This window comes from Pecten maximus, chromosome 5, assembly GCF_902652985.1.
Source record: "Pecten maximus chromosome 5, xPecMax1.1, whole genome shotgun sequence".
NCBI classification, from domain to species: Eukaryota; Metazoa; Mollusca; class Bivalvia; order Pectinida; family Pectinidae; genus Pecten; species Pecten maximus.
The window spans coordinates 20,040,918-20,058,824 of NC_047019.1; the positions used below are offsets into that span (position 1 = coordinate 20,040,918).

A 17,907-nucleotide genomic window follows, 5' to 3' on the forward strand; every position below is an offset into this window, starting at 1 on the left:
GAATGATGATGTTCCAAGGACAGTGATAACTATTTCATTTGACAACAATAAATCACATTGAGATGCCAAGTTTACGACTTTGAAATAAGAATTAATAAGAACATCTATACAAATTTATTCAAATGTGATTTTTTTTTTCTTTAAGCATCCATCTTTCTACTCAGGGCATTTAATGTCAACTAAGTCATTTGCACATTTTGAGTCAGATTCTAATCTAGTCATGTGGCATAAACAGAGTTTAAATATGTTGTGTTGGCGTCTCGTCATGATTCTACATTGTACAACCATGCTATGAGGTTGGGCACCTCTTTACTCCAGAAACAATCTATCTGCATTACATTGTCAACACATCCACTTTAAAGACACGATTTCAACAGTGCACAAACGTTATCAAGTAATTAAAAGGCACTTTCTGCAAAGCAAGCATCGTATATTTTATGCCAGAAGAACATGACAAGTTTCCATACTGATGACTGGAGTTATGGGTTTAAATATCATTAATAGTTACTACAAAATAATTTAGGCTGCATACATCTAATAAATCATTTTGAATATCAAGTACAATGCATTTGTCATTATAATTTGTTCACCTTTACCATGGATTATACAGTACTTCCTTGTCTCCCAAGAAGCCCCAGAAGATCTACCATTACATACACATCATTGGTGTCCAAATCGATTCAATCATGTTGCATTTAATTTGTTCTTTATCTTTCAAATTAATTATGCGCTTTACTATTCATTCTTTTTTTTCAAATTCCTTTCAATGTTGCATGCTTTCCCTCTACTGGTGTTGTAAGATTATTATACTGTACTTCATATTGATAGTGAATATAGAATTTAGTCAATTTACTTTTACAGAATAGTCCAAATGCAAATATCAATATCAAACAATTAACTTAAGGGGCTCAATCCACCAATACTCTACTAAATTACTTAATTAAGCACAAAGAAGGTTGCTTTATCTAACTTAAGGTCATATATATATCCAAGGATGGTAATTTCCATCATTGTAGGCATTATATTATCTTAAGAAGTAAGCAGTTATGGCCAATAACATTGAGAACTTTACACTAATAATGAACTGGAGGCATGCTTGACAGGTTCTCAAATTTCCAATTATTTTTTTTTAAAACTGGCCTCACATTCATCATAAAAAAATAGAAAACACTTTTTTAAAAAACTTCATACATATTTCTTTCAATAGTTCTGACAAAACTTTTTTTTTTTTAAATTGGTAATACTCAACCATGACCTCATTGTAGAACTAAATTAAATGTATATATGTTCAGATAACAGTGTTCAAGGTCTTTAAGATTAATTGAATGAAATTTGTAAAATCAGTCCAGTATATAATATCTGTCTGAACAGATCACTTCTTTGACAAAGTAATGAATTTCATTTCTGAGTACTTTGGCACAACATGTTACATCAAGGACTACAATTAAAATTCTGGCCCTTTTGATAAAAGTAATTCAACCTACAATACATTAAGTTAAACCAAATTTGATATGTATTAAAACATTATGAAAATTGTCACAGTACGGAATGACAAACCATAACTTTCTATCCAACACCCGTCAGTGGACATTATACTGACATATGATTGACATTATTTGTATGATGTCAATGTCTACTGTTTTGTCACTGGATATAAGTCTCAACATTTCCTTCCCTTTTGAATTCAATTTGATTCACAGAAAATAAAAGATATTGAATTTCTTGTTATACATATATACTTTACAACTTTTAAATGCTAGACAACAGCAATGAGTTGGCTTCCTTTCTAGTCTGTTAAGAATTAATAAAATGAGTATTTATGCTTTCATGGCCACCAGACAGTAAGGTAATAGTAGTAAACATGACAATCTTCGAATGCTTGTGCCAGACTTCTGGCGCTGAATACAAGTAGGAAGTGCAACACACTCTCAAGATTTTATGAATATGCTACAATGAACATGCATCTGTGAGATAGCATGACAGACCAAGGGTGAACAGAAAGCCAGTCGGGGAAACTCACTCCTGCACACATTACGTGTAAGCTATGACATGACTCTGATAAGAATCCCCTCCCATCTGATGAACCCAAGACCCTGTTTCCAGATAAACTCAACTCCAATTAGAACTTATCACCGAGACAAGGATTACTCTACGGTTGTAACTTGTCAACTCCATTGGTTTATATGAAATGCTTGTTACTGACGTTGTCAGTTGCTTTTGTAAAATTGCTGCGATCACACCTGGGAACTGCGAGATTTAAGTGTCAAGTAGCAAGTACAGAGTTCTGAACTAATTGTGATGTGGATCAATACAATAATATATCCATCATTTTACATATACCAGGCACACCATCCCCAGCCATAATACCACTACCTCAGAGCACCACTCCTCACAACAGCTTATAGATGTGGTTAAAACCTTAAGGACTTCAGAAAACTGCTGTGTCCCTTAGTAGCACCTACAGAAGCTTCAACATTTTCAAAATTTAAGTGTTGTGGAAAATAACAACTTTGGATACCTGTAATGTTACAAATAAGTTCTGATTTAACATACGTGTATAATCGGAGAAAAAGAAACTACAGGTCAGAAAAAAAATTCTGCATCAATGGTCTTCGGGAAAGTTTGGGTTCAAATGCACTTAAACGTGAAACAGTTATCTAATTAAACTGAATTAATACATATCTTTGATTACTCCAAGGAAAAGGTAAAAATTATGAAGAATTCTGCACTTGCTAATCAGGCAAGTAGTCCCCAATGTGCCCATGTGCACAAACTATTTCTACTGACACTGGGCCATCTTGGTTTTATCAATGCAGTACTTTTAAAACTGTTTTAGAATCATGCCTTATATGCTTTCCTTACTATGTGTTTCATGAACTCAAAAAGAAAATCTTTTATTTCTTCCAAAAATTAAAGGATTGAAGTGTGAGGCAGACATTCATCATGCCTTTGATGGACGCTACATTTCATGCATACACCTTAACATTTCTTAAAGTTCAAAATGTTGTTCAACAGTGTTATGCAATCACAAAATGGAACTGATGATATCATGTAGTACATGTGGCTGTATTAAAAAACAACGGAAACCAAAGGCGTCCCAGGGTTATAATCATCCGAGAATACTTGTGATAATGTTGTCACTATAATAAGACCTCGGTAGTCCCTACTCACATGATCTCCTCGTAGTCATAGTGATGAAGGATAGACAATGTTTGACACAACATGACAACCAAGTACTACTAAACATACCACCAACACATGTTATCATTTTCCTCATATCCTTCCTCTTCCTCACTAGGAAGATTGGATGGAATCAGCGGGAGAAAAAATCCTGGCAGGGAGCCGTACTGTGTTGATAAGGCATCCAAGCCCTGTTTTTAATGAAAACATAGACCTGAACAGATTTTTCTCAGTACGCAATATTGAAGTACTGCATTCTTTAATGATCTGTTTGTTGAAAGTGAAAACAGTAGCTCTTTTTCTAATAAGCTGGTGTGCAATCTGGCAGGCAGCCACCTCAGACCAGTCCAATACACTAGTAAAGAAGCGAGAATGGATAATGCCAGATATTCTTGGCATGGCTAGGTCTAATAAAAAGCACAAATTTACATCTGTGTTGTGTACCTGTATTTCTCCTTGCCCCTGGTATATATAGATATTCAATATTACAACTCATTAGCTTTCTGGCAATTATATGATCCACACCACCCCCCAACTCTTCAAACCCTACCCCAACAGACTTCACTGTTTTGGTCACTTAGGACATTCCAGGATCAGCCAATGACACATGGGTTCCTTTTCTCCCAGATTTCACATGTCCAGTACTAAAGTAACCAATATTATTGTTCAGACCAGAAACTATTTTATCTAAAGACAAAGACCAATTATTCCTAAAATCAAGATCTACAGCAAGTTTGCTTTTATGTACTTGTCAATATTTTCCTACTATCTTGTGTATATGAAACTTCCTGGCCTTTAAATAGGACATTTGGCCCCATGTGTTTACCAAACACACAGGAGTGAAACAGAATGTGTATCACTGGAAAAACAAAAACAAACAATAGGCTGAAACAAAACCAGTTGCTTCAAATTTTCTATAAGTTTTCAAACGTTTTGGAGACCCAAACTCATAACAACTAAAACTAAGTGACAAATCAGATACCAGACATTTGGTCCAGTTAATTAAAGCAAATTATTGGTCAGATGAATGTTCCACCAGTCAGGTCCAGCGGCCACAGCAACCTACAGAATTTCTTTTGTCAAGCCATAACGACAAACCACCAGATGCTATATTGGTTATTGGTTTGTGAAGTGAAGTTATATCAATTGAAAACGAATGAACACTTAAAATTTGTTAATATTCATATTAACACATTATGTGGGGTATAACCTGTATTACTTTTAACTAATCCAGCCAGTATCATATCAGCAGATAGATTAACATGCACTTTGCATGAAATTAAATAAGATATTAACGAAGATACCAAGTTTATAGTCTCATGTTAGGAGGAAAAACCTGTCTGTATTAAGAAATTATGGTTGATGCAGGAAGAAATGCTGTTTTTATTTTACAATTATCAATTGTGTAATAGGTCATTAAATTTTGTCTATGCCAGATTTTAATGTATACATCTGTACTATCAGTAAACAAAGTTTGCATCACAGCAGTCCAGTAAAAAGCTGCTTACCAATCTGTGTAGGTGGAGTGTTTATATTAGAGAAATTGCAAACTTCCTATAAAAATTCTGATTTTTAAGGACGTCTAGACCTATGTAATTCCACACGAAACTGATATACATGGCTGGTTATGTGCTATATACACCTCACCATATCATTTTCAATTTGTCTCCAGTTCTGCCTTTAGTTTTGTATATTAGTTATTTCTATAATTTATATTATTAGTTTTGTATTTTAAGTTATATCCATAATTTAATCAGCATTTAAACGCTCACTCTGACAAATGGCCTGACCTGCACATAGCAGAATCTATTTTTCGCGCCTTAAAGATTTACAACAAACTGAGAATGAAGACTTTATCCCATTGATTTTATATAGTGTATCCTATACATAGCAACACTGTAACCAGTTCATTTACCTTTTTTATCACCTGGAGCGAAAATGTCTTTGAGAAAATATTTTGCACTTCTACAAGGCGTCAGGTATCGACACATCCATTTGTTTTCATAACACTCCTGTTGTCTTGCCAGATGAAAAGTGTACACTTAAAATTTACAAGCCTTCTACTTAAATCTTGAATCAAAATGTTTACAAGTCTAAATTTGATTATTTATCATGATACAGCCTTACATAAACTTGTCAGTCGATCTGGTTTCTGAAAGAAAAGAAATTCTGACTTTCTACAATATAATATTTCAACTTGACAAATTTTCTATTCATTGCCAAGAATTTAGAACAAGTTCTGCCCCTGATGGTATAAATCACTATGTAAATACACTAAACATCATTGATGTTTTGTTACCTTCCGTCTACATTAAATCCTATCTAGTGGATTCTCCAACTGAAGGATGACCTCTAGATCTGCTGATCTTGATTTTCAGCACATAAATGTCATCAAATGATAGTCATAATAGAAAAAAAACAGACACATAATTTACATAAACACATTATTCATAACAAATTTATATGAATTATTCAATTCAGATGGCCTAAAATACTGTATATGGCGGTGATTTATATTGTTAACACACCAGATTTCCCTAGTTACTATACCCAATGTCTTAAGTTTTTGTCACAGTATTGAGGGCCTTTACATTTTCTGTCAGTTTGTTTTGAAAAAATAAAGTATTTTTGTTTTATTTTATTTCTATCAGAGTACCTTTCAGTAAAGTGTACAAAATAAAGCAATAGGCTATTACAATGCTTCATTTTTTTTAAAAACAAATCTAAGTTATTTAATTGCTTTGATAAAATTCTATCAAAAACAGGATTTCAATAGCAGCTCAAGGACAATTTTTTACTAAAAGCACAGATTCTATTGCCGAGATCTAACTTAATTTCACAAATTGAACACATAATTTTTGATTTTTGTTTTCAATCACAAAAGCAAAATGTACATCCCAAGGCTTGTAGTGTATTGAACACGAATATGGAATGTTCGGGTGCCTTTATCCTAAATTTACCAACTGCCAATAAAAAACCAGAGGCTATACAATGAAAATTACTAAACCAAGTACCTAATCTTATTACTGAGCGACTTTCAGACTCAGCGGTTTGACCAAAACCCTATGATAAGACAAAACGTTATTTCTGATTTACAGCTAATACTATTCAGAGTCTGTGATCCTGTACTAAAGCCTATTAATGTCAAATCCTTAACCACCAACACTACCCTCTGTATACATATTGATCAACAAACACAAAACAAATAGCACCCTACAGGTCATGGTAACAGGCCTATTGATTTCTATGTAAACCTATGATGGGTATTCCTAGTTATCCCTGTATAATAATTACCAGCCGTCCTACAAAACCAAAATGCTTCCTGGCATTCTATATGGGAGCTAATTCACACCCCAACCTCAACACAAAATTGTACAGAACCGTGAATGAAACTGATTTGTAATCCTTAGCTGATCAAATGAGAATAATTAGGAATTATTAAATCGTGTAATGAGTATTGGTGGCATTGTTGGTGGACATCAGCTGGTTAGGACGACATCCGGCTTACAGCCACGGCCAGTTAGGTATAGACAGTGATCATTAACAGGGATTGACCATCTGAACCGTACACCTGTCAAGTTCTGGACAGTGGTTATAGTGGCAAATCAACAGTGTTTGGAACTAGTTTTCAGACAATCAATGGAAAGTAGAAAATGATGGAGAGGGGAATTACACTGACCATAAAGGTAGTTTCTAGGCTTATTATTGATCAACAACTGCCCTAACCTGATTTGATTACTATTCAAACAAGGCACTACAGAAAATCAAAAGCATTTCAAAGGTCGAATGCCACAAGCTACAGGATGTAGTATTGATGGACTTATTCTTTGTGGATTTGTCTTTTAGAGCAAAATGTCCCATCATCAATCATTCTGTTACAGAAAATAAGCCTCCTGCCATTACTGCAGCAATCTGGTTGACATATGACCTGTCCACACAATATAATCAACCTACATCTATTCCAGCTATTGGCCGAGATTTCCTGAAACAGATATTCCAACATTTCTTGCAAAACAAATTTTTGACGATTCAAGGCAATAAATCTTAGTAGGATTTTAATTTCAAAACATTTACTGGCGCAACAGGATCTTCCAATGAAGGTAACTATAGCCTGGTGAAGATTTCTTTTACACAATGGTGTGTAAAGTCAAGCCGGAAATCAGTTCTTGGAAAACACATTCAATTAATACACTCCATAAAAATCTCACCCAAAGTTAGTTACTTCTAAGGGAACAGTCTAGTCATCTTATAAAACTTGTCAGTCGTTTAATTACGAATGTTGGCATCAAGATTCAGACCCTCTCCAATCTGTGCCCTGGTGTAATCACAGATGATGCAATAACATTTTGCTCCCCTATTCTAGTACTTCCTTCCTGAACAAAAACAAACAGCAGCACTCAAGTCTGTGTCGCCAGAGCTTGGCAGCCTCAACAGGAGCCATTAGGGATAGGGCAATTGTGTGACTTATTGGTTACCAGATGCCAGGAAATCAATAGTACACGATCTGTAAACGTCACAAGGGTAATAAGAACCCAGGTAATATTAACAGGCCAGTTTTAGAGTGCAGAAGAAATCATGATGTTATTTGAGGGAGAATAGGGAATGTTAAATCAATGTAAATGTCAAATAACCCTGGCAGATATATACAGACTCGGATCAACCTATCGTCTGAATAGCCTTCATAAGAGACCTCGACATTTCACATCATTTCATACATATCAACAGTGAACGATAGTTTATTGAAATATATATATATAAATGAGCTTTTCCCAATCTTCCAATGGAAAGGACCAAGCATTGCTGCCAAGGTCACCCAATGGAAGCATTTATCTCCCTCATAAGAACATGAGAAATGTGTACTAAAAGAGTTAAAATAAAGAAAACAGCCAGTGAAGAGGAATAGGCAAAGAACAGAAGATTGTAATCTAAATAGACAATGAAAGAGAATAAGTGGAATAGAACATTGAAAATAAAGCTGGTGAAGAAAAAAATGTGGAAACAATAATTGAAAATAACTGGCGAAGAATAAACTGCAGAATAGAAGATTGAAAATAGCTAATGAAGAGAAATAAACTGCGGAATAGAAGATTGGAAATAGCTGATGAAGAAGAATAAACTATGGAATAGAATATCGAAAATAGCTGATGAAGAACAATGAACTATGGCTTATGACAATGGCAATACAGATTACATCCCCAAACATTTACGCTATCAAAGGTAATTCTATTATTCTTTGCTGCTATCACATTTAGCAATGTCATACAGTACAATAGGAGAGATTGCACCGATATTGTCAAATCCTGCCAGATGTCTGGTAGAATTGTCATAAACAATTTGTTCCCTGCCATGGCAGAGTACTGCTAAGGATACATCCTTCTTGTATCCCCCAACTGAGTTAACAAGCAATGATTATAGTGCCTGCTATTCTAATCATCACAAATGAAGGGTTTTCTTTTTACACCAGTATTTTTCCCCCAGCTTGTGTGTGTTTTTTCAATACACGCAACAGTTTACATAAACAGGTTTCCACAAGCTGTGATAAGGATCTAACCAATACAAGTTTATTTCATGGTTCTTCAACATCAGATCGCGCAAATGTATCGGCAAACTACTGTAATGGTAGTAATCTGTATGCTTCAGCCTCATTACGCATGTCTATGTAATCGTAAGTTATGGTTCACCTCCAAAGCAGGAGAGCTTGTCATCTTCTCTCTAATAAACGACACTCAAATTTCTATACCTGTTCTCCTTATTACAAAACATTTACACAGCTCCTTTACTTCCATTTAAATGAATATTTATAATCTTCCTAAAAAAATAACATTTCTACGATTTCCATTTAAGGAATTATTTTGGCTATCAATATCATTTGAATACCAAATGTAAAAACAGCATATCATATTTCAGCAAACCATGACCAGAAAAATTAGTTTGCGAACTATTTGACTACATTTTTAATGAAATTTTAGAGAGAGAAAAAATCAAATCTGCTTTTAATAAATTCTGAAGACAAGAATATAATATATATATAACTGAAAAAAATAAAATATAAAATTTGAATATGAACACAGAATGAAGCTCCTGTAGTTTGTCATACTGAAAACTGTCTTGACAATAAGAGTATGAAATTGTCCCATGATACTTTATTTCTAATATTGCTCTATAAATCTTTGTAATAAAAAGAAATTCTACAAGTCTACCTATCCATGAAAATGGAGTCACAATACTAATTCAAATCTTAGGAGTTGCTGATGGGCAATGTTATTATAGGAAAGTCAAATTGTCCATAGAATATTAATTTTCAAACTTATGACAGGGAGCATCCCATCTTGTGTACCTAGATAATTTATAGTCAAGAATAATTTTAAAAGCTCCACCATTAATGAATTATAATAATCATGACCATATTTTGCCTTGAGGTGTATTGGTGTACTTTCGTCTTGGTAACAGTACAGAAATTTATCCTTTCATCCCTCCCCTGTACTAAGCCTCGAAAGTAAAGTAAATCCATTGTCTAGACAATTGTCATCACAGGAGATTTTCAATATGACATTTAAAGTCTTCTTTTTTTTTTGACTATATTGCTTATATAAACCTGTCCTCATCTTGATTTCCCAAGGCATGTAATTATTTACTTTTTGCTAATAATTGTAAAGATTGCATTTCAATCAAGAAAGATCTTCAATTCAGTAAATAAAAATCCCAATGATGATGTATTATTAGCTACAAAATAGCATGTTCAACATGGCAGCTAATGACTCAGATTTTTAAAATATTATGCAGACAAATATTTTAAATCTCTTTTTGGACATTTAATGTTATATTGTTAGGATAATCTGAAATAATATTTCAATATTTTTATTACAAAAAGACATTGTTCATTTTTGTATATTCTTTGGCCACCGACAATGGTATGGTTCTCTGCCAATAACATCAAGTTTCAACTTACAAAAGCCATAAATAAAAATGATTTTATTCCATCAATATGTTTCCCATCATATTTCTGAGCAAGAAAACATGATGGCAGTCTGGATGATTTGAAATCAATTCTGTCATCATTATCAGCTGCTTTACCAACCGGTTCCACCAACAAGCTTTTCTAGCACTGACAGTATCAGACAAGATATGCAACATTTATCCCCAACAATCTGAATTTATGAGGTGGTATGACAGTTCTATCCCCTGGCTAAATTAAGACCTATTGATTCCACAGACATGCAATAATCATTTCTCCATCTATATGATATCCACCAAGGAAGCCTGGAGTTCCACAAACAGGTCCAGGTATAATCAAATCCCCTCACGCTCTCATTTTCTGCTTAGATAATTAAGATAATAACTCATTGCCACTTTGGGCTTAGAAAAATGGCGTAGGCTGACCTAGATAGGTTCTTTAATATCAACTTCCTTCCACTAATATTTCTGGTGGCGCTACCTTACTACTACTGGGTGGCTAACCTAGGGGCCATCGATTGCAGAAGGTGATTGAGGCAAGTGGAACAGGAACAATGAAGATAATCAACTTTTTTATACAGAAGTTTACTTTCACTTCAAGTATATCACAGATATTCAGCAAATTAACAAAGTAAGTGCAAGTGTATCTGTTTTAATAACTTATATAATAATAAGTTTATAGATCTGTGTCAATTTAACATATGTTGAACTTTACAGAAAACTGGACTCTCTCGGGCTCCTGCAAGCAATATTTCTATTTCTATACCAACATATGTTACAAACAAAATCTTGTATTACAAAGATGAATCATTCTCTAGTCTAGAATTTATAAGAGGTAATCTCTCACCAGTCATAATCAATGGAAGGTAGGTAATTTTCTGTGAAGTAAGAAGATTTAAGCTAAGACCAAGCAGCCATCAGCAAGTAGTAAGCTCCAATAAAGCTGAAGATTAGGGTTGGAATCCTAATATGAATTAGGTTCAGACTTTCCAGATGCTCTACTTGTTTGAAATCATGAGAAGAACAGCTAAGTTCTTTGATTTTCTACTGAGCTTCACGAGTACTGATCTCAGTAGAAAGGCTCCAGGGCTTTTTCTGGGGGCTTTTTGGGGCCGTTAATGGGCTCCATTCCGAATTAAGATTATTTCATATTAAAGACAAATTCCAAAAATTTGTAGTTTACTCCCGAAATTTTTATCTCAATTCACCAATCTTCTTCCCAAAATGAGAAAAAAAAATCCTATCCCAAATCAGCGAAAAAAACTCTGAAAGCATTAATTAAAGCATGTACCTGTTCACTTTATAGGATGTACACTCGTAAGAATTTGGGTCTAAATTAACTAAAATCAAACAAATTTGGTTTGTTTGGTAACAACACTTGTTAAAACTTCTAGAAATGAAATTTTCAATTGATTTCCTTTTTTATGCAGATTTCCAATTGTCCAGTCATCGAAGGTACACCTACAAGAGTTTTTTTATGAGGAGTATTGATTGTAAAAGATCACAGCTTGCACATCTTACAGTAATGATCAAAAGTAAAATTTGGGACTGACAATAGAAATCACAGCTTGGACTTCTATCTGTGGTCATCTGTAGAAAAGGATCTGTTTTAGTTTTGATTGATAGCCCACAGCTCTTTGAGGATAAATACAGTATGATGATAAGACAGAACACAAAAACTTACCCCTGCCATTGTTTTGATATTGTGTAAAGCATTCTGAGCATCTAATGCTGCTTTTCTTGTGAAAAATGTGACGAAACAACATCCTGAAACAAACAATAAAGCTGGCATTAATATTTCAATCAAGTATCAGTTTGTTTAACTATGGTAAGACATTATGACGTCAGTAAAGTTGAAATTTCCTGAAATGAAAATCTTACACATTCAGACAGCTGATAAACATAATTGTCTATCCTAGCTAACACTATAAACAGTCTCATGAATTTTACATTCTAGTATATCAAATCAAAAGACCAAGAAAATAAATTGTTTCTGGTTTTTTGATATTTGACAACCAAGCTTGGATGTTTTAAAGCCAATATCCTCTTTCATAGTCTATACAAGTTTATAATAAAACTTTAATAACAAAACTGAAACTATTCTCCTGCATACCAACCAAGATTTTCAAATGATGAAAAACGAATGCTGATTATTTTTTCAGGCCAAAAATATTCATTATTTGTCCATGCCTACAAAAATTCACTAACCAATTTTCAATACAATTTCATATATACTTTTTTGTATGTTTATTTTAATCATTCTATGGCTCATTCCACAACCAATAAACTAGCTAAAATGTGAAGTTGGAATTATTCACCTCGTTACTATATTGTCCAAAATGCTCTATATATAGCTATACTGTACTAAAATCCTCAACTGATTAATAACAGTATTTACAACTGTACCAGACCTCTGTATTACACCTGGAAACCTATAATCTTCTGAGAATACAATAGGGTAAACCCTTGTAGAACATTTCTACATCACTCAGTATGAACTTTCACCTTAGACAAACACTTTCCTTGTTTGTGTTTATTAGAGCAGGAAAAAGTATTGAATGGGTCGGTGTTCAATGATACAGGTTGCTTTGCTATACAATAACGACAGGAATTCATGCTACATAGAAATATCCTGTCTGACAAGTTTCTAGCAGGCTGGACGAGATCCTGTTTTATGTAAACATTAAAATGTACAAGGATGAAACACTCTGAGTACTTAGATCTACTTTCTATTGTTGATGGTCACATCTATCAGATTTTCATCAGCATTACAATAAACTATAAAATAGGGTAGGGGTAATTTTAGGAAAATCTTCCATTTTTTATCTGAATAAAAAATAATAATAATGATATACTTTATAGCTCTGGATCCCATATCTGTTGATATATTACACAATGCAATCTTAAATCAACTTACAACTAGTCAATAGATGATTCAGTCTTTTACTGTGAGAGGTTAGACGATTTCAATTTTATGTAAATATTGGACCTGATCGGGACAAATTACTGCCTTTACATCAATATAGCTATGTCATAACTATCGGCATTTTCCATGCATCATATACTAAAGATGCATTTTGTTTAAAATCATGCCATAATTTAAAGGTTTGAATAAAAATACTGATATATTAACAAAGAAATATGGTAATATATTTTCATATGAAACAGTCAAACAGGTTTTGATAAATAGCCAGCTTTGATGAATAGCTTAGATATGACATGTCGGTTAGTTGAATAAGAATGTGATCACAACAAAACTGATAGGGGAAATTATAGAAGTTTATTTAATGTATATTTTATGAGTTTGTTTTATTTTTACAGCATGTTTCTAGTTTTATAATTCATTATAATTCCATTTACAACTAAATGATATAAAAAAAACTATCAGATCCTCATCAATCTAGGAGTAGAATCACTTTAGCTCTTTACAAAATTCGAATGTAAAAAGTTTGACATCTCATGAAAATTGCTCGAAATACTCAATTTCCCCAGTTTTTCATATATATAACATCTTCAATCTGAAGATGTAAGCTTTTAGAGGATCATTTACAACTGACAGCTAATTTCAACACATGTCAGACCATAACTTCTCAACATGTAATCTAACACCTTAGAATGGTGTTATAAACACATTTTGGCAACAAAATAGGCTTATCCAAATATCAGATACATGACTAGTGATTTATTTATTTGTGATAAATATTTCCTTGATCTATTTAATATCTGTTACCAAACATATTCAACTTATGGACCAATAGGTACATGGCGATGAACAGATCAGAAGAGATTGCTTCAGAAGATTGGTCTTGGGTCTTTCACCCAACAAAATACATAATGTCACACAAAAACCAGAGTTATTAGTTTGAGTCAATCTATCCGAAATATTCCGGTCATGAACACTGGTGAATATAAGACATCAATCAGTTTATTACACATGACGAAGGAGCAGGGCGTCCAATCCTCTCCTGACAGGTGAGCTCTCAGCAAGGCCTCACTGTAGGACTAGATATAGATACTGGTGATAAGGTTTGGGTGAGGGACACAACTGATAAATATCTTCTTTTTTATATTTGTGAGGATCATATTCAGAGGGTAGGATACCGGACACTATGGCCTGCCTATCCCAAATTTAACTGGTAGGTTGATCACCTCTTACGAAGCTACTTGTTCAAATTTACAGCAAAAACAGGGCCCTACAAGGCATCAGCTCATGTAAGACACTGTCACCCTTGCATCTTTTGCAACAAGCTTGTTCATTTTAATACAAGATAGTTCACATAATATAAAGTAAAATTCTAATGCCTATTGAACAATTCTATAGTCTAATTAACCGTTCTTTGTAATTGAATTAAAAGATGACATGTCTGCTAATTACCATAGGATAGTAGTAAACACTTAATTACTCTATGTAGAAAACAGTACAAATATTTGCACTTTTCAAAGAAAGGAAATTTTAGAGGTTACAACAAAAGTACCTTTATCCTTCTCTATTGATTACACCACAGTTGTAATGCATAGGGTTGAAATAAAGTTACGACTGTAACTATTTTCTACTGCCATTCAAGAACCCGTTTCTATCAGGTGGAGATTTTTTTTCCATTTGTAAAGTAATAGCTATGCGTTGCAGACAAATAGGTCTAGAACAAGGTTTGTTTTTTATGTTCCATTGGCATGCTTTCCCAAAGTTTCCCAATTTAACACAAGAATTGCATTGGGATTACAATTTCTAGCAATGACACATACATGCATTTAATAGTAATGGCAATTGATTGAAGTAAAGATTTTTCATCTCAGCTCTTTACTTTCCCTGAAAACAGCATTCTGGAATATGTCGCTATAAAGTAGACGATGCATATATGTATATGTTCCTAGACAAACATCGTTACAATACATGCTGCAAATGGTTGCAATTAAAAAACAACATTTCTAGTTGTTTCAATATTTGTCTTGATGCATTGTAATAAATTTCTGCATTTCTGCACTTAAACTAAGACTTATTTTAATGTGTACTTTTCTTCAAATTCAAAGTGGCTATATATATATATATATATATGTAGATTTCATACTTCTTAAATGGTGATTTCTTATGAATAGTGAAATGGGTCTTAAGAAATAGTGATAAAAAATGCACTTTCTTTATTTTACAACATTTGCGAAAACAAATTATATCAACTTTAATCACGCTTGTTGGCCCGGATGGAAGCGTGAAAGGGGTTTTCCTGTGGGAAGAAACTGTAGTACCTGTGGAAAACCCACATGGTCGGCCAGGTGACCCAATACCTTTACAGGTCCGATCAGGGAATCAAGCCCTGGCCGTCTAGATGAAAGAAAAGTGAATTACCACTGTGCCACTCGACCGCTTGTAACAAATGTTCTGTAAATATCTGTTTACAAGTTTTAAACCACTGTTTACCTCTGTAAATGTTTGGAAAGAATGCTACTACACGGACAAAACCAATAGTCAGGTGGGTGTGATTTGTATGTCCAGTATTCTGCCTTCGAGCAATAACATATACGGTATGCATTCTTGCAGGACCTACCAAATTGTGATATCATTGCTTTATATTATTTAGATGTTTATAAAAAAGGTTAGACACTTTTTATTTTCACAGTTAAGGGAAAGCCTTCACTTATAGACTTATTTTTAAATATTATGCCTGATTGATAACACTTTCCACCATTGACTTTTACAGTCACAGTCGCTTTAATATCAATCTGTTCAAAACCTTCCACGCTGCATAAAATTCATTCAAGGTCAAACATGTTTCTGTAAACAAATCGTTTCGTCTACTAGAAAACCACATAGGGAGAGGTCAACATGTCTGTGTGTTATCTTAAACGTAGGATACAGAGTAGACAATGCTCTCTTTATAATGGGCCATGTGACAGTGAAGGAAATCATTGACCAAATTTCCTACAATTGTCTTTTCAGGAAAAGGAGGGCATTACAATAGTATTTGAGAATGCTTAAAAAATGTGTACAATCTGATAGACAAAATGTGTCTTGAATTCATAGCAGGGGAAGGAAGTTATCACTTACTTCTATTGTGTGAAATGAGACTACTGAAAGTAGATCCTGTTAAGTACACTTAGTACTAGTATTCGGTCATCTGAACTGGAGCTATTTCTAAATTAAACCTACTTTCAAGTTAGCCAAGGTACAAATGTTTGGACAAAAACAGAAAATATGGTGGTTATTTGTATTTCCAAGAGGATTCTAGTTAGTTGATCGTAATTTGATTGTGATTATTCTGTAGCCTGAATGACAAAGTCTACTGGGATCAAATGTAACTGCATGCACTGCTCATAAAGCTAAAAGCTATGGCTGCTTTACTCTTGAATTTTATGGCATAATACTGGTAGTGAGAGGGGTTTTTACTGGGCAGTATAGCAGTGGAAGGCCCAAGATAAGGATTATAAGAGGTGGGAATTGTATTAATCAACACAATACTGGCCGCAATAAAGAATCAATATCACAATCAATTATTTCATATCGTGCATATTACCCTCAACAACTGACATCTGTTCCTATTTACACCTTATCATACAATCCACTTCTTGTTCACTCAATTTTATTAAACAGAATGAGAACTTAGGACAGAATTTTTTACAAACAAAACTTGTAAGCATGGTGATTACTGAGAAGTATAAAAGGTAATTACAAAACTTGCAAGCCCAAATTCTCCACAATTCTAGGTACACGAAGAAGTACAAAAGGCAGTTGTAAACAGAAAATAAAACCGAAATATTCTTGATCAACAAGAGTGAATACCCCCACCATGGGGTGTTTATTTGATGTAAATAACTGAGCAAGGAACCCTGGGGTGACCTTTCTCCACCTTGTGTGGTAAAGTAATTTTTAGTATAGGTCAAACTCATAGATCCAGACTCATTATAGTTTGGCTTCTGAAGTGCATCAGTCTAGTACTGTATTTACTATCAACATAGTTATGACCTTAGAGCCATGTATTTCTGACCATAGTAAGTCTAGGTACTGTATTTGCAGGGATGCCAGTCTAAGATCTGTATAATTCAGCATCGTCAGCCTAGATACTGCATTACTGACCATGATACAAATTATTTGAAGCATACAGCCATGTTCTAGAAGCAAATCCTGTAACTTCCTAATCTCAATGAGTATCTCTGCTTCCCTTTCCTTTCGTTGCTCTGTTAACTTAGAGGATACATAGCTTCATTAGATTGCTATTAGGTGTGAATAAAATCTCACAGGAGACATTCTCTAAAACAGAAAACATCTATAGCAGGTCACAAATGCGTAGCCTTAAGTTGTAGTAAAATGGCTGTCTAAAAGTCAGTGACACAGGAGAATGACACTGTTGATAAACGATGTACCAATTAATACGGGTCAAGGAAAGGAACCTAAATCTTGTCCTAACCTAAACACCATTATAATAATAGACCTCTCTTTCCTGAAGGTTTCTGATCCCAAGTTGGTGGGGAAAATGACACATTTCTGGGCTTATATGCCTCAGATATTTTTTTTTTGTCTTGTGTGACCCTAAAATTTGGTCAAGATCGTTCATTAAACAAAGTCTCTTCACCAAAGCATGCTTAACAGTGCTAAGTATGTTTTATCATCAAGAGTAAATTGTAAGCTTGAAAATATGACTTAAATATAATTTTTGCATTTTTAGTGTAGTACACTTTATAATTTATACCTGAATATATTGTTATTAATGTCACCTGATTACACATCACTACACATACAACTGGGTAATGCTGTATGTACTCTACTGAGTTACTAAAGCAATG

At 33.9% G+C, this 17,907-nt stretch overlaps 1 protein-coding gene across 13 annotated transcripts in view; it reads right to left on the reverse strand.

Annotated features, from left to right (window-relative positions):
* The window catches only part of LOC117327453 (CUGBP Elav-like family member 2), an 87,374-nt gene that overhangs the window by 51,896 nt on the left and 17,571 nt on the right, over positions 1-17,907 (reverse strand). For all 13 annotated transcript variants that reach the window (XM_033884446.1, XM_033884444.1, XM_033884434.1 and 10 more), the window contains exon 3: positions 11,819-11,901. In XM_033884446.1, coding sequence (XP_033740337.1) covers positions 11,819-11,901 — 83 coding nt within the window. The remainder of the gene's footprint in view (positions 1-11,818; positions 11,902-17,907) is intronic.